The sequence below is a fragment of the Pelodiscus sinensis genome, chromosome 12 (assembly GCF_052426305.1).
Source record: "Pelodiscus sinensis isolate ZL-2025 chromosome 12, ASM5242630v1, whole genome shotgun sequence".
Classification (NCBI taxonomy): Eukaryota; Metazoa; Chordata; order Testudines; family Trionychidae; genus Pelodiscus; species Pelodiscus sinensis.
The window spans coordinates 49,538,373-49,563,909 of NC_143063.1; the positions used below are offsets into that span (position 1 = coordinate 49,538,373).

At 62.6% G+C, this 25,537-nt stretch overlaps 1 protein-coding gene across 1 annotated transcript; it reads left to right on the forward strand.

Annotated features, from left to right (window-relative positions):
* Nucleotides 1-882: 882 nt before the first annotated feature.
* On the forward strand, nucleotides 883-24,237 carry TCF25 (TCF25 ribosome quality control complex subunit). Its single transcript, XM_075939812.2, has 18 exons — nucleotides 883-1,056; nucleotides 3,219-3,398; nucleotides 4,839-4,913; nucleotides 6,130-6,254; nucleotides 7,957-8,022; nucleotides 9,951-10,033; nucleotides 10,643-10,773; nucleotides 13,414-13,513; nucleotides 14,138-14,231; nucleotides 14,873-14,965; nucleotides 15,642-15,747; nucleotides 16,131-16,290; nucleotides 17,092-17,179; nucleotides 17,663-17,821; nucleotides 21,305-21,395; nucleotides 21,972-22,051; nucleotides 22,625-22,697; nucleotides 23,929-24,237. Exons 1-18 carry the CDS (start codon nucleotides 898-900, stop codon nucleotides 24,079-24,081), a joined length of 2,016 nt encoding a protein of 671 aa, XP_075795927.2. The 5' UTR covers nucleotides 883-897; the 3' UTR covers nucleotides 24,082-24,237.
* The last annotated feature ends 1,300 nt before the right edge of the window (nucleotides 24,238-25,537 follow it).

Genomic DNA, 25,537 nt, shown 5'->3' on the forward strand with positions numbered 1-25,537 from the left:
GCCTAAGGCCCCGCCACAAGTGACACCCCATTGTGGTCGGGGTGGTGCCCGGAATCGGTAGGCCCTGCCCTGAGCCACTTCCAGAGAGACGCGGAGAGAGGTGAAAGGGGAAGAGAGTTGAGCATCAAAAAGCAGCTGCTCCGTCGGTGCTGCCTGGCTTCGGGAGCAGTCACCTCCGGCCTGAATGCCACTAACCAGACCCCGGCTGTGTCTCTCCTTCACTGTCAGTGCTGGGAGTCAGGGCGGATTTAAATCCCTCCGGGGAGGCGACATGAGGGGCATGGACCCTGCGATGGACGGAGCAGGCCAGGCCGCGGTGCCGATATTTTGCCCACTGCTGGTCTCTATTCCTTCTCTTGCAGCAGGGGAGGAACCTTTCCAGGGGCGAGGGCTGCTGCCCCACAGAACAAATCAGTCGGGGGCTGCGCACAAGTGAGAAGCGAAAAACAAACCCAACAAAACCCCGAAACCCGCAGGGGCAGCTCCCAGCTCCCCACGTTCCCCTGCCCAGCAGAGCCCGGGCCCCGCCTGACAGATGCTGCGTGGCCTGCCCTGCAGTGGGGCTGGGGGCCGGACAACCAGCGCAGGCTCCTCCATGCTGGGGGGCACGAGCCTGGGGGCCGGACCCAGGGAAGCCCACGTGTTCCCCACGCAACACGTGGGAAGGCAGGGGGCGGGGCCCCACAGAGCAGGGGCTGCCCCTAGGGCCAGGGCATGGGGAGCTGCTGATGCCTCGGCCGCCTCTCGGGAGCGCGCCGCTGGGTCCCGCTGCACCTTATCTCGCGCCGGCCGAGCCCGGGGCGCGCGACGCAGGTGGCAGGCTAGAGAGCGGCGCATGCGCGGGGGGGGGGGGCACTTCCGTTCGCGCAGGCGCAGAGCGGCGGGGCGCCGGGCTCCATGTCGCGGCGGGCCCTGCGCAGGCTGCGGGGGGAGCAGCGGGGCCAGGAGCCCCTGGAGCCGGGGGGGCTGCGGCTGGGCCCCGAGGCGCCGGGGGAGGCGCCGGGCCGCGCCAGGAGGGGGCCGGAGCGGGGCGGGGTCAGCAACCTGTTCGAGCTGGTGAGCGGCCGGGGGGGTCAGGGAGGCACTGGACCGGACCAAGCAGGCGGGGCCGCGGGGGGGTCAGGGAGACACCGGACCGGACCAAGCAGGCGGGGCCGCGGGGGGGTCAGGGAGACACCGGACCGGACCAAGCAGGCGGGGCCGCGGGGGGGTCAGGGAGACACCGGACCGGACCAGGCAGGCGGGGCCGCGGGGGGGTCAGGGAGGCACTGGACCGGACCAGGCAGGCGGGGCCGCGGGGGGGTCAGGGAGGCACCGGACCGGACCAGGCAGGCGGGGCCGCGGGGGGGTCAGGGAGGCACTGGACCGGACCAGGCAGGCGGGGCCGCGGGGGGGGGGGGAGGCACTGGACCGGACCAGGCAGGCGGGGCCGCGGGGGGGTCAGGGAGACACCGGACCGGACCAAGCAGGCGGGGCCGCGGGGGGGTCAGGGAGACACCGGACCGGACCAGCGGGGGGGGGGGGGTCAGGGAGGCACCGGACCGGACCAGGCAGGCGGGGCCGCGGGGGGGGGTCAGGGAGGCACCGGACCGGACCAGGCAGGCGGGGCCGCGGGGGGGGGGTCAGGGAGGCACCGGACCGGACCAGGCAGGCGGGGCCGCGGGGGGGGGGTCAGGGAGGCACCGGACCGGACCAGGCAGGCGGGGCCGCGGGGGGGGGGTCAGGGAGGCACCGGACCGGACCAGGCAGGCGGGGCCGCGGGGGGGAGTCAGGGAGACACCGGACCGGACCAGGCAGGCGGGGCCGCGGGGGGGTCAGGGAGGCACTGGACCGGACCAGGCAGGCGGGGCCGCGGGGGGGTTCGGGGAGGCACCGGACCGGACCAGGCAGGCGGGGCCGCGGGGGGGAGTCAGGGAGGCACCGGACCGGACCAGGCAGGCGGGGCCGCGGGGGGGTCAGGGAGGCACTGGACCGGACCAGGCAGGCGGGGCCGCGGGGGGGGGGAGGCAGGGAGGCACCGGACCGGACCAGGCAGGCGGGGCCGCGGGGGGGGGTCAGGGAGGCACCGGACCGGACCAGGCAGGCGGGGCCGCGGGGGGGTCAGGGAGGCACTGGACCGGACCAGGCAGGCGGGGCCGCGGGGGGGGGGGGTCAGGGAGGCACCGGACCGGACCAGGCAGGCGGGGCCGCGGGGGGGAGTCAGGGAGGCACTGGACCGGACCAGGCAGGCGGGGCCGCGGGGGGGTTCGGGGAGGCACTGGACCGGACCAGGCAGGCAGGGCCGCGGGGGGGTCAGGGAGGCACTGGACTGGACCAGGCAGGCGGGGCTGCGGGGGGGGTCAGGGAGGCACCGGACCGGACCAGGCAGGCGGGGCCGCGGGGGGGTCAGGGAGGCACTGGACTGGACCAGGCAGGCGGGGCTGCGGGGGGGGGGGGTCAGGGAGGCACCGGACCGGACCAGGCAGGCGGGGCCGCGGGGGGGTCAGGGAGGCACTGGACCGGACCAGGCAGGCGGGGTCGCGGGGGGGGGGTCAGAGGGTCCGAGCCAGCAGCTGGGGCGGGGTGCGATGCTGCAAACCGCCACTGTGGGACCCAGGGGGGGGGAGGCCAAGTCAGCCCCCGTCCTAGGCTGTGCCCAGCTCTGGGGCTGGTTCCCCAGGGGCTCCTCTTGGGTCCCCCCCCACAGTGACCGAGTCAGCTGGCGGGGGCGAGCGAGCTTGAGCTGCTGGCCTGGCCTGTGCTCGCTGGGCACCAGCCATCCCCCAGCCTGCCCGCTGCACCATCTTCCCAACCCGCCTAGGCCCCCCGCCTCCCCTTTGCACCCTGGGAGCCCCAGGTCTGGCCGGGAGCCCGTTGCGCCAGGCGCTGTACAAATGCGCCACAAAGACGTGGCTCCGGCCCCACAGAGACAAATGGTGCAGGCGGTAGATGGCCCCGGGCAGGCAGGGAGTGCAAAGAAACAAGGGGAGGAGGGGCAAGCTGGGCAGGCTCCCATCTCAGCAGCCAAACTGCTGTCAGGTTCCTTGTAGGCTCCTGCTGAATGGCCGGCTTTAGCTTCTGGTCCTGTCGCAGGGCTGGGTTTTTCTCTCTCTCTCTGCAGATGTGAGTAAAATACAGAGCCCAGCTCCTGGGGTGCAGCTTTGTGCTGGGGAGAGACTCCAAGTATCCATCACGCTGTTCTCCCCAGGCCTCTGAGCCTTGTACCCCTGTTTGCATAGATAACCAACGAGGAATCGGAAGAGGCTGTAGCGTGCAACGAGGAGAGAGCATGTTCCAGACTGACAGAGCAGGATGGCCCAGGGAACGATGAAGAGGCTGAAACTGGAGCGCCAGAGAGCAATGGGCAGAGATGTGGCGAGGATGCTCAACAGCAGGACCAGACGGTGACAAACCTGCAGGTACCTGGGAATGTTCAGCAGTCTCCACCCTTGTTGGTGGGGGTGGTCATCGTCCTGAAGAGCGTTCTCCCTCCCTCTTCATGCTGGCACCTGGCGCTCTGTGCCGTACTGGGTTAGTACATCCGGCGGTGACCTCCGGGGACCAGCGCTCACAGTCCTGCCTTAAGGACAAGTGAAAGCGACTGCTTTTCACTGAGCTGCCATTGGTCCCCTCCGCAAAGCACTGCACACCTGGGCCTGTTGACAGGCTGAGGTCTAGGACTGGCACAGTGGAGCATTGCTGAGTTGGGGGTGAGGTCACTGCTGGAGCTGGGGGGAGGGGAGGACGGCAGTGGAATACCTGGAGATACCGGATATGATGACCTGCTATGAAGAGGAAGTTATTGCAGCAGTTACCTGAGCTCAGTGGCTTGTGCCAGCCTTACCAGTTCTGAGTCTTCATGAGTACTAAATTCATGCAAAACATACAGGAGGGAACAAAGCCCTGCTCACGTGAAGCAGAGATGGTTTTCCTTTTCCCTCCACTGGATACATGAGTTAGTTTGCGGGTTGCTTACGAGTACAGGTCTGCTGTCTTAACAAAGTACGCGGAAGCGCTTGTCTGAAAGATGTGCATGCGCAGAATTCCATGCAGGTTTTGAGGGAATGCAGGTTAAATACTGGCGCTTGAGGGGTTGCCAGTGGTGCTTTGTAGTTGGGTTTGAGTCTAAGAAAAGTGAGGGGGATTTCCGCAGTGAGGGGGGAGGATGGAGAGCAGCCTCACTGTTGTGTTGTAGGGGAAGCTCGTAAGAGAAGGGGCAAGTGAGCTAAGCTAGTTCCAAGTGATAATATCTCAGAGGTGGTGATGATGGAGCGCTGCCAAAGCTTTGCCTCTCCTGCTGCACTAGCTGTGTGGAGCCAGTAGTCGGCAGGAGTCTGTCGGTCTGTGCCTGTTGGGAGAGGAGTGAGCCCCTCTGCCGTGGTGGATAACACCAGGTAGCACCGTGTGGCGAGTACCATCTGTGACGTTTTAGGCAGCCGTATGTTTCCGGGGCGATGAGGGATGTTGTGAGACACCCCAGTACCAAGGAAAGAATAAACAAAGGAATGCTTGTTAGCGCCAAGACGTGGGAAAGCAAAGGGAGGTTAAAACCACACTCTCCAATCCTGAAGAAACTAACATGTGCCTTGCTTGGTCCTGTATTGAATATTCCTCCCAGACACTGCTGGGAGAGAGCTGAGGTTTGCCTCTAACCCGGTACGTCTGGGGATGGGCAGGTGACACTGTGACCTCTTGCCTCACCCTTCCCTGGTCGTCTTCCCCGTTTCACGTCTGACAAAAATGGCTCTTCCCAAGGCTGAGCCCATGGCAGCTGGGGGGCCTGTTGGAAATGGCACCTCCCCCTTCGCTGCTGCCCCCTCCGATGTGCTCACCTGCACCTGCTCCATTTATCTCCCCAGCCTGCGTCCGCCAACAAGCCCCGGAAGAAGAAGAAGAAACGGAAGAACAAGAGAACTGTGGCTGGCGAGGCTCCAGTATGTCTGCATCTGGGATTGGTCCCGCCCCCTCCTCCTCCTCCAGCCTTGGGCGACGCGGCCCTGACAGCAGCTGCCCGTCTTTGTAAAGGGCTTTGAGATCTGCACACAGGAAGTGCTGTGCTGTACGGTGCACGTACCTGTTGGGAGGCTGGAAATCCTATTTCGTAGGCCCCACCCCCTGTCATCTGAGTGCGGCCGCTGGGACTAGATGAGCTCAGCTGCGGGTTACGGGTGGAACCTTCAAACCATCTTTCATCCTAAGGACTTGTGTGGTTGGAGGGATCCTCTGGGATCTTGCTTTGTGTGCCTTTCCCCTTATTCGTCCCCATGTCCTGCTGGGCCCTGCATAACAGTGACCCTTCCTGCTAGGCAGGGCTAGACACCACCCCTCTGGCTGTCAGTGTTCAGTCACCGGCAAGAGGGCTCTCCGGAGAGCACCCTGGATGCGCTGGGCTCTCGCCTTGCCGGGCCCCGCAGGACAGCACATGCCCATCATAGCAAAAGCGCCACCAAGAGCAGGGGCTGGTGCCGTGTGCTCCTCCTTTTGACCCCGTGTCCTGTCCATGCAGGGGTGAATGTGTGTCTGGCAGGGGGGGACCGATTCCGAGTCTGACCGAACTGTCTCCCCCTAAGGAAGCGTACAGGCTTCGTTCTGAGCTGAGCCCTCCCTGTCCCACGTGCGTCCGCTCCGTTGTGTGTGTAATTGACACGCCGGGGCAGCTGTGATCCTTGTGGCAAGCAGGCACGGGGGCTGACTTGTTAGTACTCCAGGTTTATGTAGCACTGTCGCTTTCCAGGTGCTAGAGCCGTGGCGTCCAACGCGCCAGCCACGTGTGGCTGGTTGGCCACTTGTGTGTCTAGCGTGTTTCAGAGCTGGTTGGACACTGCGGTGCTCTAGGGATAGCAGACCCCTGTAGGTGTAGCACCCAAGAGCTTTTGCTTTAAAGTCTAAATCAAACAAATGCGGAAGAGGGAAATAAAATTTCCAGGGAGGGGACAGCCTGGCCCAGGCCAGAGAATCTCCCCCTACTCTGCACTGAGCCCGGTGGCGTGTGGCTGAGGTAGAGCACCGGGACAGCCAGGCTTGAGTGGCAGGCAGGGAGCAGCTTGCCCGGAACGGGGGTCTGGACCGAGCACAATCTGCTCCCAGGCGAGCTGGGGGGTGGGAGGCGGCGTGTTGAACGGTTGCGGTGTCTTTGCATGGTGCCTCCAGGAGGACGATGACCTGGAAGACATCGACAGCCTCCTGGAGAAGATGGAGGAGCCCAATGGGCTGCTGTGCGAAACCAAGAGCGGTGTCGTGGCAGACAGTCGGCCGCTGCTCTACGTGGAGCACAGGTGAGGTGTCTCCCTCAGGCCTGCCAAGGGAGCTCTTGGACTTTGCTCTCGTGCAGCTTTGGGTGTCTCGCGGGAACAGCCTCCCGGCTGGCTTGGAGTTGGGACCCTGCGCAAAAGGGGCTGTGCCTGATGCCTGTGCTCCGGCCGGAAGGCTGACTTATTGCTAGTGCTTTTGGGGCTCCACATCCTGCTGCTGACCAGCCGGGGGAAGCACCAAAGCCAAATTAAACTGGGCAGCTGCATCCAGGTTATGATCTTCCCGTGACACCACCGCTCCGGCTGTATCGACCCTGTGACTCCACGGCCTGGCCGCCGGAAAGCCGGCAGCGTGGGCAGGAAGTCCTCTTCTCCGCACCAGCGCCTCTCGTGGGTAAAACTCACCGCTCGGGGCGTGGGGTTTTTACACACCCCTGAGCAACACAAGTTTTACCATCGAAAGTGTGGTGTGGACATAGCCTCGCTGCCAGCGCAGCAGGGCACACTCTCTGCAGGGGTCTGCGTGGCCCTGTGCCAACCTCCCAGAGCCAATACTGCCAGCCAGGAGCTTGTCCACAGGTGACACCACCAGACTGGCCCCCCCACTGAGCTCAACACAGAGCTGAGACACGCACTGGCCGCAGCTGCTAGGGGAGTCCTGTGTCAGCCGGGCCGTACCGCACTGTTCAGGGCCCAGCGTGCTGTGGATGGATCCAATCACTGGATCCCATGTGCTTCCAGGCCGGCTGGGTCAGGGTGGTGTCTAGTCGCTGTTGGCAGTCCTAGGGCGTGCTCCCAGCCTCCGACCTCTTTCCTGGTGCTAGTCTTTGGGCCACGGGGCACTACCACCCAGTCTGAGACCTGCCGAGCCCTTACCTGTGGGCGCTCTGGGCTTCTTGAATCCCCGGAAGGACATAGGGTGGCCCAAGGATTTTGTAGCTCCAGTGATTTCCCCAGAAAGCACTTGAGTTCTGGATCTTTCCGAACAGCACGAGTCCCCCTCCGCTGGTCTGGGCTCCCTGCTCTTGAGTCCAAGCCGTCTGTGCTGTGAGTCCTTGTGGGGTGCTGGCCCGTGCTCTGCTCTCCAGTAGGGCCCCTCTGAGCCATGTGCTTCGGCGAGAAGCTGCAGAGCCACCAGTCGTGCTGGTCCCTCCCCCGTGTAGAAGTGGGGACGCTCGAGTTGCTGGCCTCAGATTGTAGCCTGGGGGGTGTGGTCCATCAGCCCGGTGTCAGACCCTTCCTGGGCCAAGAGCTGGCTGGAATGCAGGGCTGCCAGTGGGGCCAGGGGTGTGCGGTCAGTGGCCGTCATTTCCCCATGCACAACACACTAGCGTTCGTCATGTGACTCAGGTGTGCCCTGCAGCATCACGTGTCCCTTCCAGGCGACTCGCTTGCCCAGCCCCATCTGCTGGGGGGGGGAACTTCGTTCTCCAGGTCTGAGAAGTGCCTGTTCCCAGCAGCCACCTCGCAGGCGTGGGCACAGCCTGGAAACAGAGGGCCTTTGCTTCTCTGACAGGTTCTCCGTGGCTGCTTGAGCCTAGTGATGCCGGCTGCACTAGAGAGGGCGGCAGAATTACTCCACGACTGAACCTAGGGTTTGAAACGTGGCTGCAGGGCCTGCGGCGTATCTGGTTGAGTCTGACTCTTGGGCCCTCCTCGCCCGGGTCCTGCTTTGGGGCGTCGGAGCACAGCTCCCGATTAATCCCTCGTCTCTTCAATTCCCCAGGAACTTGAATGCAGAGACGGAGCTGAAGAGGTACTTCGGGGCTCGGGCCGTGCTGGGCGATCAGAGGTGAGAGCAGTAGCTGTGTTTGGGTCAGCCCTTCTCCCCGGCCGGGGGCAGCACAAGCTCCCCCCCCAGCCTAGCGAGAGCATGCCCCGAAGCGTGGTGTTCCCGCTCCTGTCCCGGGGCAGCGACCCTGGGGAGATGGAAATAGCCCTTTTGGTGCAAGGGAGGCGCTGGGGGGGGGGGTGGAGCAGGCCAGGGCTTCATCGCCTCTCACCCCCCCCCCCCCCCCGTTGTTGTTGCCTGCGGTTCTAAAGCACCATTGCTGGTCCGTGTGGTTCTGGGGCCCGCCCACTGCTCCTGCTGCCCCTTTGAGTTTCTTTGGCTGGTGCTCTTGGCGTTGTTGTGGGGCAGAGTCTGCGTGGCCCCTCCCTGCAGCTGGGCCCGTACGCACCCGCGCTGCCACCCAGAGATGCTGGCCAGCTCTGTCTCTGCATGCAGTTCTGGCGCTGCGGGGGGCCATGCGCAGTAGGAGCGCAAGCCCAAAGCCGTGGGGGGATAGCTGGGGAGGCGTCGCTGAAGCCCGATGCTCCCTGAGAAGCAGGTGTCTAGCTCGGGGAGAGGGAGCTGTTCCCAAGCACCGCGGGCTGGCTGTGTGCCCAGAAGGGTAGCCAGGGTCCTTATCGCTGATCTACAAACAGCGGGTGAGTCCAGGCATTGAGCGGAGGCCCACTGGCCTGGGGAGGAGGTTGGATTGGATTGGGCCAGGCCTGGGCGAAATACGGCCCACAGATCCGGGCCACAGAGACCCCAGGCAGCCTCCCCTGCTTGCCCCGCAGCCCCAAACACGGCCACAGGGCTCCCTTTCTGTTTTGAAACTGGAGGGGAGGGGGGAAGTTTTAGGAACCGTCCCGGCCACAGCACATTCCCATTGGCTGGTTTCTGGCAGAAACCAGCCAATGGGAGCTGTGTGTTAGAATAACAGGCAGCTCAGAAGACTCACGCTCCCTCTCTGGGCTCAGTTATCATGAAGCACATGGCCAGGCAGGCAGGCTAGTTGGCAGCTGACAAGTAAGTCTCTTGGCCACAGCCTGCGTCTGGCACCCCCGCCCTTTCCTACCCCAACTCTCTGCTCTCCCACTCAACAGACCCAAGCCCTCTGTCCCCCTCTTACACCCACACCCCCTCCCAGGCCGGGCACCCCAATCACCTGCCCCAGATCAGTCCCCTCCGGCCCTAGGTCACATCCCAAACCCCTGCACTCCAGTCCCTTGCCCTAGGTCACAGCCGCCTGCTTCATCCCAACTCCCTCCCAGACGCCGGTCTCCCTCCTGCACCCCAGTATCTTACCCCGAGCTCCCTTCTGCGCCCGGCCTCCATCCCTGACCCCGAGCTCCCTTCTGCACCCGGCCTCCATCCCTGACCCCGAGCTCCCTTCTGCACCCGGCCTCCATCCCTGACCCCGAGCTCCCTTCTGCACCCGGCCTCCATCCCTGACCCCACATCTCCATTCAGAGTGCGGCACTTGACCACTTTCCAAAATCTGGGTGTGCCCCCCCCCCCCCCCCCCCGAAGCGATTGCCCACCGCTGGATTGGGCGCAAGGCGGGATAGCCTTGTGAACTGGGGCTGGGCAGCTGTGCCAAGGCCTGGGGCAGGAGAGAATGTGGCAAAGGGGGAGCTGGGGCTGGGAGCCTGTGGAGCGGAGAGGCTGCCAGGCCACGCTGGGGTGAACACTGAAGTGCAGGCAGATGGAGCCCGGAAGGGACCCCTCCAACTGGTAACCTTGAGAAAGCTACAGCAGAGCCGCCCCGGGCAAGGGCAGACCCGGGGGGGGGTTGGATTCATTTCTTAGCGCTGCAAGCAGCGGAGACGCTGGGTCTGTTTGTCCCAAATCCAAGCCCCAGAGATCTCCCTCCGTTTCCCATCCTGGGCCTAGCTCCATAGCACACGGCCAGTAGAGAGGGGCTAAGGTGCCGTCTTTGGTTCCCGCAGGCCCCGGCAGAGGCAGCGTCAGTACGTCCGCAGCACGTGGCTCACCATCCCCAAGATCAGCTGGCCGCGCTACAGCAAAACAGGCGAGTCCTGCCCCGCTCTCGGGTGAGCTGCCAGGCTCGGCCTGGCCCCCGGGAGCGCTGAGAGTCGGTCTCTTGTTTGGAACGTGCCTCCGCTTCCTGATCCCGCCAGCCCGGCTCTCGCTGGAGCCTGGTTAGTGTGCGGAGAATGCAGCCTGTCTGACCAGCCCCCGCGGCCAAACTCGCTTCTGCTGAGAGAGTAGCAGTTTGTCCGCTAGCTCTGGGATTCCCCCTCCTTACTCCACTGCCCGGAGGCCTCCAAGGCTGTCAAGTGTCATGCTGAATTGCAGAACATTTTCAGAACATTTCTCCTCCTCCACAAGGTCCTAAGTTAGGTTTGTTTCCTTCCTGGAATGTTTCTTCCCTTGGGTGGCCATGCGGGCAGATCAGAGGCATGGCCGGAGGGCCGGCTGCTGGCGTTTTTTGGGAGGGGTGGGTGGAAAGAACTTGGATGTAGCTCAGGCACGTTGTGGTCCCTTGATGTGACCGGCCTTCCTTCGCCCCAGTGCTTCCAGCTTTGCGGGGCAGCGGGAAGAGCTCATCTTGGTGGCTGGCAGCAGCTGCCTCTGTCTTCCTGAGGACTGTGGCTCAGCGGTTCATGTGCTCCCTTAGGCTTGGCCATGAAGCTGCTGGAGACCAGAAGAGGGGTCCAGCACTTCACATTTGAGCACCATCGAGAGTACCAGCAAGTGCAGTTCCGGTTCCTGGATGCAGTGGAGTCTCTGGACCCAAACAATATCGTGGTACGTCCTAAAAAAGGGGAAGCCCGGAGTGTAGCCACCAGGCCAGGGGCAGGGGTGGAACTGTCCAGTGTCAACTATAGGTTGAACCTCTCTAGTCCGGCACCCTCAGGACCTGACCGATTCTGAACCAGGGGAGGCCAGTATCGTCTAGCAGCATTACCCACGCTGCCATGGCCTGCTGGGCTCTGAGAAGACATGGAGGGGCACATCCGAGCTAAATCACAGCACAGAGCACTGGGAGCCAGGCCTGGCGGGTGTAAACAAACTTTATGGGACTGTGAAAAACTTGGCCACCCCCATGAAAAGTGGACGTCCAGCTCACTCAAATCATGCCGGGCCGCGGATGTTTCTGGACCAGTGTGTGCCAGGCTAGAGAGAGTCAACCTGTACACGCCCTGACCTCGATTGCGGGCGTGTGATGGCTAAAAGCCCCAGCCTTCGTCGTATTGCGCTAAGCGGCTTGGTACTCTATGCTGGGACATGTAGTCCCCTGTAGGGATGTGAAATATCGGTTAATTGAATAGTCGATTAACCTCATGAATTCTTAGCGGTTACTTGACTATTCTATAGTCCCCAGGGGTGGGGCCAGCAGCCAGTGTGCTCCGGCCCCGCTCCCGAGGAGCCCCCTGCCACTCTGCACTGCTGCCTCTGGATCAGAGGCAGCAACACTGGGTGCCAGGCAGGAGCTGGTCCATGAGGGGAGCCACTGTAAAAAACAGCTCCCCTCGCAGACTGGCTGCCTGTCACATTGTGCTGCTGCCTCTGATAGAGCGGCAGCAGCGCAGGGCGGCCGCAGCCCCTGTCTGGAGAGCCAGGGGAGAGGGGGGTCTGAGCTCCTGGACCCTGCACGAGCTGGAACTGAGCCGGGCTGCTGACCAGCCTGCTAAAAACGTGCTGGTGGGGTAGGGAGGAAACACGAGGGGTCTGTAGCATTAACCTAGAAGCTTTTGCTCATTGGTTAATCAGTTAATGGACTCCACTATTCCGTCCCTCGTCCCCTGCGTGCCGGCAGCTTGGCCCAAGCGGGAGGGGGTATTCCTTGGGGAGACGGGGCATCTCCCTGGACCACCGCTCTTTGAGAGCGGCTCTAGCTGCACCGGGTCAGGCAGGGGGGTGCGGCCCTGGGACTCTGACAACTTGCCAGCGTGGCCCCAGGCAGAGTTGAGGCCCTGTGATTAAGTCAGTGGATGGCTTGGTTCTAGATCGCCCGGGAGAGCAGGCCGCCCAAAGAAGGCTCTGTTGTCTTCTCTCGAGCTGGGAAAGTAAAAATACTGCCCAGCACAAAGTGCCCTTTAAGGGCAGGGTCTAAAATAACAACCATTCTGTTTATAAACTAAATTGAATGGAAGAAAAAATGTGTAGCCTTTCCCTGGTATGTTAGCGGGACAGGCTGGGCATTGAGGCTTTATTGAGTGTGTCCAAGCTAATTAAGGCAGATAACCCCATTTATAGCACACAGTAACGAGCGTGCAGTGGATTGTTCTGGCCCCGGTGCAGTAGAATTGAAACATGTTTTCGCTGCAACCCCTGCCCTAAAGGAGCACATGCGTGCCTTGACGCGCCTTCTTTTAAAGGGGGCATTGGCCACTGAATTAGGTTCCTTCTGGTTTCTCGTTTTCATCCCCTTTCGCGTGCCTGTCCCCGGTCATGGTTGCTCAGCTTGTTCTCCTGAGCTGGACCGCTTGCTTAGAGCCCCCTAGCGCACTGGAACTGGAGGGGACCCCGAGAGGTCGTCGAGTCCGGTCCCCTGCCCTCGCGGCAGGACCAGCACCGGGGTCACTGCGAACTGGTACAAGGCCCTTCTTCCCTACGCGGGCCGGGAAAGCTGGGCCTGGGCCTCGCCCGTGTCACGAGTTCTAATCCTCGGCCCCCCGTCGGTCAGTGGTGTGTCAGTCTGGAGGGTGCATGCCTTTCCTGCAGCTTTCGTCTGTCGTTTCACCGCGTCGGTGAGCTGCAGCACGCCGGGGTGGCTCCCCGTGCCGCGCTGTCTGTGTGCTGGCGACGTTAGGGAGGCCTGCCGACTCTTAGGCCCTGCGTCTAGCCTGATCCCATCGATCGCACCCCCCTTCTTTGGGGGGGCCCTACGGATAGTGAAACTTGTCCATCCTCAGCAGCTGGGCTTCCTTTTCAATAGCTAGCGATGGGAGCCAGTCCTCCCGTCAGGCGGACGCTGGGCCCGCGATTGCTATGGCCGGGGGCCACGCCAGTGCCTTAAGGGGCAGCGAGGCAGATGCTGCAGCTGCCAGGTGCCCAGTGAGCAGTTCCCGCGGCCGTGACCATTGGAGCCGACCGAAGGGGTGACCTTGGGCGGGCCCCTCTGTGCAAGGCAGAGTGGCACGTCCCAGAGGGTCTCCTGTCTGCAGGGGCTATCCCGGCCCTGCTCCAGAGTACTGAGCCGCGTGCTGGCTCGGGAGCTGCTCCCGTTACCTCCAGCCCCGGCAGCAGGGGTGACACAGCTGGGCCTTGCTGACGCCTCCGGAAGATGCATCTTCCCGTGCCCCCGCCCCCGGCGTTCTGGCGCCCACGTCGCTGCGCAGCCTTTGCCACCTGCCCCCTCGCAGCGTGAGGCTCCCAGGCCCAGCGAAGCAGCGTGGGGTGTCTGCGCTGCCTCCAACCCAGCCCGCTTCTGTCTGCCGGCAGCTTTTGCTCCAGATGAACCCCTACCACGTGGATTCGCTGCTGCAGCTCAGCGAGATGTGCCGCATGCAGGAGGATCAGGAGATGGCCCGAGACCTCGTAGGTGAGCCTGGGAGCGAGGAGCGGGTGCCTCGGCAGCCCCCGGCGAGCGTCCTCCGCCGAGAGGGGCGCCGCTTTCCTTACCGGATCGGGGGCTTCCGGAGACTTCTGCCAACGTGGCAGAGACTGTGGCTCCGGTCTTCCTGGCTGGTGAGCCTTCTACCGCAGAGCCAGTGACGTGGGGCCGCAGCCGGGAGCAGAAGTGGGAGCCAGGGCGCCTGCAGGGCAGAGGTTAACGTAACAAACCGAGAGGCAGGTGCTTCTCAGTTAACCGGGTACACACTTGCATCCCTAATCCCAAGCTAGCGGAGCAGCTGGCTCATCCCCTCCCCCAGGCCTCCTACCGACAGATTGTTGTTCCAAACCTCGGTGGAGAGGAAAGATGGCTCACGCACAGTCCTCTGTGCAGCACGGATCCAGCCGGGCCCTGGCGTTCCCCTGGGCTCCGATCTGCAGAGGAATCGGGCTCCCTCGCCCTGTTGGCTCTCTGCTGAGTCTGGTCCCTGCTGTGGCCGAGCCCCCTGCTAGGAAGGCCCACGGCCCCAAGCAGCATTTGTCAGTGGTGTCCGGGGGCAGGACAGGACTCCCCCATTGTGCCCTGCCCCAACGGTGCCTGTGTTGTGTGCAGAGCGAGCGCTGTACAGCCTGGAGTGTGCGTTTCACCCCGTGTTCAGCCTCACCAGCGGGACCTGCAGGCTCGATTACCGGAGACCTGAGAACAGGTGGGGACTGCCCAGCCGCTCGCCCCTGTGTGTGGGGTTGGGGGGGGCTGAGCGCGCTGCTTGCCCGGTTAGTCAGAGCCGCAGCTCGGGCGTCCAGGCAGGCGGGAAGTGCAAGAGAGGGGCAGTCGCTTGTGCTTCCAATTCCAACTGAGGGGCCAACTTCTGGTTTGTCCCAGCTCACGTGCCTCTCGGTCTCTGACGTGGCAGCCCCAGGGCCCGGGCGGGCAGGGCCCCCCAGCGGTGTGCCGGCACCTGTCACCTGAACGCCATGAGCAGTGGCATCTGGTGTAAGCCGGGGCAGTGCCCCTGCATGGACGCCCGTGCACCCCCCTCCCCCAGCTCTGGGACCCCCCCACGAAGGGGCTGTGTCAGGCCCCCAGTTCATCCCATTCAGTAAAAACCAGCAACTCGGGCCGGAAACAAGGGCAGGTCCTGGAAAGAGGAGCCAGGGGCCCGCTGTGCACGTTCCTGCCTGGGAGGGCTTCAGCTAGCTGGATGCTGAGGGGGCTCTGCCTTCGGCGTCCAGGGCAGACGGGTTCAGTCCCCCCCCCCCCCCCCCCCACCCCACCCCAGAAGTAGCAGGCTCTTGTGGTTCTTTCCTGCCCGGGGATTTTTCAGCCGTTCTGCTTTGGCCCTTGCAGAGGTTTCTACCTGTCTCTCTTCAAACACATGATCTTCCTGGAGAAGAGGGGCTGTCCCCGGACAGCCCTGGAGTTCTGCAAACTCATCCTAAGGTAACGAGCAGTGCGGGGGCCCTCTACTCAGGGGTGGGCCGGAGCTGCCTTGTCTGGCTGCCTGTGGATTTCAGGCTGACGGCACTGTGGGCCTTTGGCTGCGATGCTGTGCTCCTGCCTGTTGCCGGCGGGGCCCTGGAGGGGGTGCACTGCACCCCACACGGCCTGTGGGGCGGTGCAAGGTCCAGAAACCAGAGGTCAGCACTGGGCCGACGGCCGGCTGCCTTCAGCTCGGGGCCAGACACACACTTGTCTGTCTCACGGCTCTACTGGTGAGCGTCCAGTCCGGCTGCATTGCCTCCTGCCTCGGGTGCAACTCAGACCGTGTTTCTCAACCTCTTTCAGACCTGGGTTGGCGGCTGCCCTCGCGGCCTGTGCCAGGGAGCTCCGGGTGCTGGGGCTGGCCCGCGGGCTGGTCTGCCATTAGTGTCTCCGGGGAGGCTGTGCTCTGTCGCGCCGGGCAGCTTGGGCTCCCTCTGTTCCCCTCTAGGCCCCTCGCCTTATTCCATAGCTCCCAGCCCCCGGTCCCAGTGGCCTTCCGCCCTGCCGCGGCGGTGGTTGTGCTTCAGCGCTATCCGTGAGCCCGGCCCCGTTCGGGGGCTGGCGGGTGGAGTCTCGCCCACGCGAGTAACTCTGTGTGAGCAGTTGTAACGCCGCTTCCCGCCCCCTCCCCTAGCCTTGATCCGGAGACCGACCCGCTGTGTGTGCTGCTGCTCATTGATTTGCTGTCGCTCCGAGCCAGAGAGTACGCCTTCCTGACGCGCATGTTCCAGGAGTGGGAGGTGAGCTGCCAGCAGGCTGCCCCGGCAGGAGGCGAGTGGGAACTGCCCAAGAGCAGATTCCTAGGGCTCCCTGCCCTTCCGTTACCTGCCTCCGGAGCGCAGGGCACCGTGGGGGGGCTGCTGCCCCCGGAACCGCACCCCCCGACTGCCCGAGCTGTTTGCATGGGACGTTCTGAGACGCCGCGCTCGGCGCTCTGGCCGCACAAGCAGCCCTGTGAGTTGGCATGGCTTGGTGCGTTGCCCAGACGCGCACACCGAGGCCCCGAGCAGGCGTTCCTTCCCAGCGGTTACACGGAGCGTGGGGGGGAGGAGCGTCGCCGCAAAGCCCTGAGACTAGCACCAGTGCCCTGAGACTAGCACCAGAACCTCCCTTGCCTCTGCAGGGTCACCGGAACTTGTCCCAGCTCCCGAACTTCGCCTTCTCGGTCCCGCTGGCCTATTTCTTTCTGAGCCAGCAGGAAGAGCTCTCGGAAGTGGAGCGAAGCCAGGCGCAGGAAAGAGCTGCCCACCTTCTCCAGGGCGCGCTGATCATGTTCCCCAGCGGTGAGTGACTCGGGTTTGGATTTAGCCGCGAAGCTGCTGGCCGCGTTCCCCAGCTGCGTGGGGCTGAGGGCGCTGCCCCTTTGCGGTGCAGAGGCGGCGCCGGGGAGCGTGGCACGTCAGGCCGGCCGTCTGCAGGTCTGTCTGTCCGTATCTCTCCCCCTCCCCCACCTCTGTGCTGTCGCCTCCTGCCTTGCCCAGTACTTGGGGCCTCTGCCCCATGTCTAAACACGCATCATGTGCTCAGGTTGGGGGCTGGGGCCGCTGTTTGTCTGCTCCCCCGCCCAGGCCCCACCACGCGGCTCCCAACACTGTCACATCCATCCGGCTGCTGCCTGTTCCCCACAGGTGGTGCTTGTGGCCCAGGCGGGGGACAGAGGCCAGAATTGCTTTGTCTCTGTAGACAGGACTAGCCCACTCGCCCTGAGCAAGGGGGGCCGGTTTGGGTTGACTCCCGAGGGGCCCCGGCCTTGCTGCTGCTGGCCACGAGGACAGACACCCCCGTTCCTGTCCAGAGGCGGCAGCATCAATGGCAGGACACTGAGCCGAGTTCCTCTGACGTTTCATTAAGGGCTTGTGGGCAGGGAGGTTAAAAGAAGCCAACGCGACGCATTGTCCATGCAGTCGTGGCCACAGCGCGGTTCCTGCCGGCTGCTGAAAGCACCAGCGGCTTCAGCCTTAGTCGCAAGTCGCCCCCTCTGTGCCTGGTGCCTGCGGGAGGCCCGGCCTGAGGCCCAGCTCTAGGACTCTGCTGGCGCTGGTGGCCGGTAGCTCTGGCAATCCCGGGCTGCTTCTCTCCTGCAGTTCTCCTGCCGTTGCTCGATCGCTGCAGCGTGCAGCCGGACTCCACGGTGGCCTCGCATGCCTTTTTCGGCCTCCACACTCAGATCAGGTGAGAGCTGCCCGACCTTCCAATGGCTGACAGCTCGCTCGGCCTCACTCGGCCTTCTGGGAGGGGAGTACCAGCGGGGGGCACTCGGGTAGCGAGGTGAGGGGACCCGTAGGAGGACCCAGATAGATGACGCCCAGGAGAACCCCCCAGCTCAACGTATGTTGCCAGAGGCTCCTCTTTGCCCAGCCAGCGTGAGTGCCTGCTGCAGCAGAGTCTGGTGGCTGCATGTGAGCTGGGCCAGCTGGCTCAGTGGCTCTGTGATCTTGTGACCACCTGGATCCCAGAGAAAGGGGGGTAGGTGCTCCCCGTCCCTGTCTGGACAGACTGGGGCCAGGCGCTGGAGACAGAATACGCGGGTGGGGGCCGGGGCAAATAGCAGACCCAGGAGACTGCAGCTCCTTGGCCGGTGCGCGAATCTGAGACAGGCCCCAGTGTTCGCTGGCTCATCCGTGCCTGCCACGTGCTAACGCTCTGCGCCCACAGCCAGCCTCCTGCCCTGACTCAGCTGGTCGCCCTGTACATTGGAAGGACTCACTCCCTGTGGAAGGACCCGGGCGTCATGGCATGGCTGGAAACCAGCGTCCATGAGGTGTTACGGAGGGTGGAGGCGAGTGATCCGGCAGTGGAGGAGTCTGCGCAGAAGTGAGTACACGGGGACGTGCGGGCGGGGGGCCCCCTTAGCCGGCAGCCTGCCGGCCCCTGCCCGGCCCACAACTCCGACCCTGCTGGCAGGAGGAGCTTTGGGGCTGGGAAGGGCGGGTCTCCTCTGCGATCTAGGGGACCAGTGAGGGGCCGAGCCGAGAGCTATGCTTCTAACGCCTGCAGGCCTGTTCTTTGCTCTCCCCATGCTGGCTCGGCCTGGCTGGCACAAGGGCCTCGGAAGGAACCTGGGAAGCAGGCGGCTTTTCTGCTAGTAAAGACTGTGCATGGGGTCGCTCCCCGTTTGGCAGAGACGGGCCAGGCAGTGGGGGGGGGGATGGGACTGACCTTTCCCCACTGCTGAGGGCAGAGGTGTGCGCCTCACTTGGGAGGCAGCGAGGGGCGAAGTTCGGGGAGGGACTCTAGGGGTAAGTGGGGCTAATTGGACATCTCAGCGTTCCTGGGAGGGCAGGTGGCTGGCTCCCTTGGTCTGGTGGCTCCGCTGGAGACGCCTCCTGGCCGAATCGGAGCATGTTACGCTTATCATAGTGGTGCCTCTAATCCCCCGAGACTGAGACCCCTTTGTCTGAGTGGTTGGTTGAGTAGAACGAGGATTCACTGAGCCGTATGGGTGTGAGAAACTTTACCTTGCGTTAATTCGATGCTTGCAGGGATTACAGTTTAATTCCGTGCCCTACTAGCACCAGTTTTCCAGCATAGTAGCTGATAGCTACGTTATTAGCAGCCAAACGGATAACAAATGCAGCTTACTTCTGCTGTTACTTGAGGGCACTTTTTCTTTTTATTTATTTATGTATTTATTGCTGCACCTTTCGGCTGGCTGGCCTTTATTGCAATCACCACTTCGGTCTGTGTTTTCAAAAAATATTAAATGTTATGGAGCTCTAAGTTACCTTCCAAGTTAAAAGCTAAACACTGAAGTCTAACAACACTACTAATTGCCCTTATCTGACAGGAATCATGTCAGTTTTGCAACTTTGAATGAAGACTTCAAATGGCTTTTTAGTGGCATTAATTCAAAACAAACCAAATTGAATTCATTTTACATTGACAAACAGGGTTTTACAAATCCAGAATATTAGTTTAGTCCTTTTTTAAAAAAAAAAAAAAAAAAAGTACAGGCAGTCCCCGACTTACGCGGATCCGACTTATGTCGGATCTGCACTTACGAACGGGGCTTTCTCGCCCCGGAGCTCGCAGGCAGCGGGACCGCCCAGAGCGCAGCGGTCCCGCCACCTCGACCTCTGGGGCGAGAAAAGCTGCTCCGGGTGCCCCTGGTCTGCTGGGGACCGTCTCCAGCAGATCAGGGACACCTGGAGCAAAGCCGGGGAGGCGGAGGGGTCCCACGCCTCTGAGGCTTTGCTCTGGCAAAGCCTCAGAGGCGCGGCACCATGCCGCCGCTGCGGCCTTGCTCCCCGTGTCCCTGGTCTGCTGGGGGGGGCGGGGTGCAGCTAGTGCGCCGCCCTCCTTCTCCCCCCCCCCCCCAGCAGACCAGGCTTTTGTTGTGGACCCTGGGGTAGAGCAGCTGGGGTGCTGCCGGGTTGGTCCTGCAGGGACCTACCTGGCAGCCCAGCTGTTCTGTCCCAGGCTCGAGATTCAGCCGCTGTTGAAACTGATCAGTGGCTGATTCCAGGAAGCTTCCTGTAGTCAGCCCCTGGTCAGTTTCAGCAGCAGCAGCTGAATCTGGAGCCAGTTCCGACTTACATACAAATTCAACTTAAGAACAAACCTACAGTCCCTATCTTGTACGTAACCCGGGGGCTGCCTATATATGTAAAATTTTACACACACATGCAAATATACATGCACGCCTGAATGATCCAGCACGTCAATACCCAAACAGCAGGCGTCTCCTTCTCTGTTGGTGCTTAAAAACCCAACAGTGCGTGCTAACTCCCTTCACAGTTCTCCGCCGCGAATGTTATGCTTACAAGGCACGCACGGGATTTTTTTAGGGGAAAAGGCGATGCGCCGTGTTGATTAAGAATACAAAGTAAAGCAGCTAACAGATGCTCATATAGACACACACACACGTGCTGTCCCACCAATTGCTGTTAGAGTTACCGGTCCAGATCCTTTTGGCGGTAGGGATGTGAAATATCGGTTAATGGAATAGTCGATTAATTTAATGAATTCTTAGCAGTTAGTCGACTATTCTATAGTCCCCGGGGGTGGGGCCGGCAGCCAGTGCGCTCCAGCCCCACACCCGAGGAGCCCTCTGCTGCCACCTGTGCTGCTGCTGCCTCTCTATCAGAGGCAGCAGCGCGGGGGGCCAGGCGGGAGCTGGTCCACGAGGGGAGCCAGTTTAAAAATCAGCTCCCCTGCCAGACCGGCTGCCTGTTGCTCTGCGCTGCTTCCCCTGATATGGAGGCAGCAGCGCAGGGTGGCAGCAACCCCTGTCCAGGGGGGTATCTAAGTTCCTGGACCCAGTGGGAGCCAAAACTGAGCCAGGCTGCCTGCCCACCCGGCTCCTAACACACTTTAAATGCAGAGCTGCAGCGGAGGTAGGTCCTGGACCTGGCGCGAGCCAGAACTGAGCCGGCCTGCTGGCCAGCCTGCTAAACGGGAGATGCGTGTCGTCTGTAGCATTAACCTCTACGCTTTTGCGTATCAGTTAATCGACTACACGCTGACATCCCCGTTTGGCAGCCTACTAGATTGGTCACGGATAGGGAGGGGCAGGGCTCTGTCAGTCCACACCGATGCTTCAGAATTTTAGCAAAACGGAACCCAAAAATTCTGGCCGAAGCAGCCCCTTTTTATGTTACTGGGATGCGTTTAGTGAGATGAGTCAGTCTGATACCACTATGCTGCAGTTAATTGCTGTTTGACGAATGCGGGAGGGTTACGGTTTTTTGTATTGCATCTATTTTGTTTAAGTGGCTAGGTGCTTGCCTCACTTCTTAGAGTTGTTAATTTGCCCTTTATTTGCATTTTGATAGGGGCATATAGCAATTTCCTGGCGCCTTTGTTTGCCCTGGGCTCCTCTTCAGAACATTTGATTCAATCATGGCCTTTGCCCTTATGTTTTTAAACACACTTTCCTCATTCTGCACTTACACCAACACAAATGACATAGTTGCGTTTGTAAATATAGATTTCGTGAGAACCCCTTTCTTTGAAATGAAGGAAGAAAGTGGCCCGACCGCTGAAAGGGGAACAGTAGTGACTGACCGGCCCTTGTGGTCTGTTCCTGCTTTAACGTTACTAGCAAACGCAGGCAGCTGCCGAGTGCACCCTTACAGCAGCGCAAGGCTGGTCCTTTCTGCGAGCCAGACGGTATGGCTGGTCAGGTACACTGAGGCACGTGGCGTGCGTAACGCTGCAAGCGCACGGCCATGCTCACACTTGCAGCCCCGGGCAAGGGAGGGACTGATGGGCACAGTGCAGCCTGAGGAGGCCGGGATGGAGCCAACGCTGCCACCAGAGACTCAAGGGGTGCCGCTTTTCCCGCTCTGTCCTCAGGCGCAAGGTGCGGTACCAGAGCGCCCCCAGGAACATCTATCGCCACGTGATTCTCTCGGAGCTGAAAGAGGCCACGGCCGCGCTGCCCCTGGTGAGCAGAAACGGGGCCCTGCCTGCTTGGCGACAGTCCTGGGGCTGCCCGTGCGCCCGCGGGCCATGTTTGTCAGCCTGTGCCCAGTGGAACCAGTCCTCTCTCCCTTTGGTCCCCTGCACATCTCTGCCCCCCCCTCCCCCCCCCCCCGGAGGGATACCGTAGCTTTGCTTCTTTGGGGCGCCCCAGAGAGCCCCTCCCGGCAGCGGGGCACGCTGGGGCCAGGCAGTGCTGTGGCTGGGAAGGGGGAAAGCCAAGCAGGTCCCAAGGGGGACCAAGGGGGAAAGCCAAGCAGTGGGAACACCTCGGCCCGTTGCATCGTGGGGCGGCAGCGTCTCCCCTTCTGGGTGCCACTCCCGTGGGGGGACTAGGCTGGGCGAAGGGGCCTGGGTGTTGCTCAGTGGGGGGGTTAAATCTGTCACTAGGGTCCCATCCCAGCACCCTGGCCAGGCATGTCCCGCTGTGCCCAGGCACCGGGGCCGTGGCGAGGCCGGAGCTCTGTGCCAGTGGGCTCGGGGTGGCCCTTCCCCTCCGTAAGGCGGTTGGCAGGGCTCTGATTTCTGTCTCTCTCTGAAGGAAGTGACGTCCCAGCCTGTGATGGGGTTTGACCCCCTGCCTCCACTGGACTCCATCACTTCCTATACGAGACCAGAAAGGTAGCTCTCCCCTCAGACCGGCGCCCGCCCTGCTCGGCCCAGGCACGGCGGGTGGACGCTCCCAGCACGGTCTCAGGGCTCGGGTTAATCTTGGTCCCGCTGAGAACAGCCCTCAGCAATGGGCAGGAGCCAGACTGCCCGGCTTGTCCGGCCACGGTTGTGGGGTGGTGCCTGCCTGGGAGTCACTGCATGAAACAGCCCATCGGGTGCTGCCCAGTGCCCCTCTGCGTCCGCCTGTGACACAGGCAGGGAGCCCCCCCAGACGGGGGCTGGGATGGCGGTGGCGGGTGGTTTTCCGTTAGCGTCGTGCAAGGCGATCTGTCCTGCGTGCCCGTGGACACCCGCCCGCCCCGAGCAGAGACCCACTAACCCGGGGTGAGTGAATCTCAGCCAGCACGTCCCGTCTGGTGACCCGGCCCGGCCTGGCACCCGGCATTCTAGAGCTGTGCGTTGCTAAGGAACCAAGCGCCGTGGTACGTCAGCTGGGCGTCTGTGCAAGGCCCAGCTGGGCGTGTGAGTCACACACGTGTCCTGTGTGCCACTGAACGGGCTGGCGGGGGGTTTCTTTTGCAGGACGAATCATCCCTCCAATGAAAGCACTTTATCGCTCTTTTTCCGATCCCTGCTGCCAAATTTCACCTTGCAGGTATGTCCGTGCATGTGCATGCAGCCGCACCGCTAGCCTTCCTCCACAGCCTCTACGTCAGGGCCACGGGGAAACTCGGCTCAGGCTGTGCTCGGCCGCACACAGACGGGGAGGTGTTGGACCTGCTAAAAGCCTTTTCCGCCGGCGTGTCCTGGAACGGCCACACGTACCGTCTTGTGGCAGCGGGATCCATCTGCAGGCAGCGGTTGGGGCTCGCCCCTTTGACGGGGCTGCCTGTGCAGGCGTGTGAGGCTTCCCCTTCCGTGCCGTAGCGCGGCCGCGCGGGGGAGAGGGTGTGCCAGAGACAGGCTGCTGCCGTTCACCTGCCCAGCTAGCGCGGTCACGTGGCCAGGGAGGAAGCGCCGCAGCCGCAGTCCCGTGAGCAGCGTCACTCCCAGCTGAGCTGAGACGCAGGGAGGCCGCACCGCCGCTCACGGTGACATTGTGACTTTGAGGCTGCCCGAATTCCAGGCAGGTGCTTTGGTGTTGGAAGAGAAGCCCAGGGCTGTTGGGTTTATAGCGCTGCCCGCGTTGCTGGCGGATCATGGGAATCGCTGATGGTAGCTAGTGGCGAAACGTAGCTGCACGCTGACGCCAGCGTTTGCAGATCCTTATCGCTTCGTATTAGAAACTGGCGCAGACCGGTCTGGGTGGGAACTATTCATAGGCCAGGCTGGGTGTTGGAGTCCCACCACATCAATTATCCCCTCCGTGGGGGGATGACAACAGCTCCCTTTATGCAGCCGAGCTGGGCTTTCTTTAACCACCGGATTGTTGAGGCAGCTGCAGGAATTTTGCACCATGGTTGGTTTGGAATGGTCTGACTGAAAATGGGGTGAGGACAGGCCAGGTTTGCTCCCTTACCGAGAGCAGCTGATCCCTTTCCGACTTCACCACGCTTCCTCCGTGCTCCAGAACCCTGGTAGAGCCAACCTCACCCCATTTATCCACTCTTGCTCGGAGGGGGGAAACTGAGGCGCAGAGAGGGGAAACTGTCATTCAGAAATGGAAGCCACGTCTGACTCACGGGCTGGGCTAGCCCACGTGCCCTCCAAAGCCGCTTGGGCGTGCCTGACTCAGTGCACTGATCTCAGACCCCAGGCAGCCTGGGCCCTGAGCGCCCAGACGCTTGTGGCTTTAAAGGTCAGGCCGCATCCTGTTCCTTGTGAGCGGTGCCGCGCCGGGGCTCTGGGCTCCCCCCGGTCTCACTCCCCCGTGTGCTGCGTTGCAGGGGGAAGCCCGGCGTGACGAGGCTGGAGCTGGGCAAGATCTGAACCAGGGTGTGAACAGGCTGATGGCGGCCATGCGGGACATGCTGGCCAATATCCAGTTCCAGGAGCCTCCGCGGGACGAGAACCCCGAGGGCGACGCCGACTGGGACTGAAAGCACCTTCCCCCTCCCCCCACCGCGCGGTGTTATGCCCCTGATTTGTGGGGCAGTGGAATAAAGAGCCTCCCCCCCCCCGGAGCAGAGCCCCAGGCGTTGTTCCTGCTCCTGGGGCTCTGCTGAGCTTTGGGGGGGCAGAGTTCTCTCTGGAAAGCCCCGGTCTGTCTCCGTAACCTTCAGCCGGCTGGTGCTGGAGTCCTCTGAGTGCTGCTGCGGCAGGGCAGCCGGCGAGTCACAGCCACACCAGGGCTAATGCAGCACTGGCGGGCCAGCTGACCTGCCCCCCACACCCTCCCGGCCTGCATGGGCAAGATCCCCATGGCCCTGGGTTGCTGGAGGGGGGCAGAGCAGTACCTCCCCGAAAGGCCTCGTGGCATTGATGCAGGCTGAGCCAGATCCTTCCACCCCCTGGGGCAGCCTGGTGGCTCTAGTGCTGCAGACAGGCAGGCGCAGCGGTGGCCACCCCCCTGGACAGGGTGGGAGGAAGGGGCCCTGTTCATCCTTCAGTGCGTGACTGTAAAGTGGGTCAGGGAAAAGCCCCATGGGATGGAGGGCAGGGAGGCGCCCAGCACAGCCCCACGAGGGGAGGGATGCAAGCTGCCGAATGAGGCCACCCTGCCCTGGGCGGGGAGGCAGACACGCCTGCCCCGTCCCCTGCTCTGCTTTCATCTCTGTGCCGCTCGGCGCACGGTGCCCCGGCCAGCCGGCTAATCGGACTCACGTGAGCAGCGTCTGGGCTGAGTGGGGCCGAGGGAATTAACCAAGTGAGAGCTGCGGCCTGTTAACTCCTGTCGTGCCAGGATCCAGGCAGGCGCTTCACTCTGCCTGGGCCCACAGCACCCCCCCCCCCCCCCCCCCCCCCCCCCGCTCACACCTGCCCAGAAGTGTCAAGCCAGGCACACGGCTTTGCGCTGCCCAGGGCTGGGTCCGCTCCATTGTTTCCCTTCCCCGGAAGCACTGCAGCAAGGCCCCGGGTGCCTCGTGAGCGACACAACCGGCCTTGCTTCAAGACAGCAATGCTCAGTGGGGCAGGCACCCCGTGGCCGTTCACACACACTCAGGCCATGATGGAGGAGGGCGCCAGCATCACCGGTGGGGCATGGGCTGCCCCAAGGGCATCGCTACGTGCCTTGGTCTCCTCCCATTCAGCCTCCTCTGGCCTCTGTAAGGCTCATTCCCACCCTCGCTGCTCTGCCCCCTCTCCATGGGCGCTGTGCATTCTGGGCTGTTTAAATAGCTGCACAGGGTCCTTCCCCTGCGGCTGGTACAGAGCATTGTAACCAAACTTCCCAAAGTCTCAGACACTTGCGACATGCAGCGCACAGCCAACCTGTGGAACTCCTTGCCGAAGGATGTGGTGAAGGCGAGGACTTCAACAAGGTTAAAAAAAGAGCTAGATAGATTCCTGGAGGTTGGGAACCAGGATGGGTGGGGATGGTGACCCTACCCTGTT

Excerpts from the sequence above, each read along its gene's own strand:
- TCF25 (XM_075939812.2), top strand. The coding sequence starts at position 898 with ATGTCGCGGCGGGCCCTGCGCAGGCTGCGGGGGGAGCAGCGGGGCCAG. Across the intron at positions 6,255-7,956 it reads CTGCTCTACGTGGAGCACAG|GAACTTGAATGCAGAGACGG; the intron begins GTGAGGTGTCTC and ends TCAATTCCCCAG. Across the intron at positions 14,966-15,641 it reads TTCTGCAAACTCATCCTAAG|CCTTGATCCGGAGACCGACC; the intron begins GTAACGAGCAGT and ends CCCCTCCCCTAG.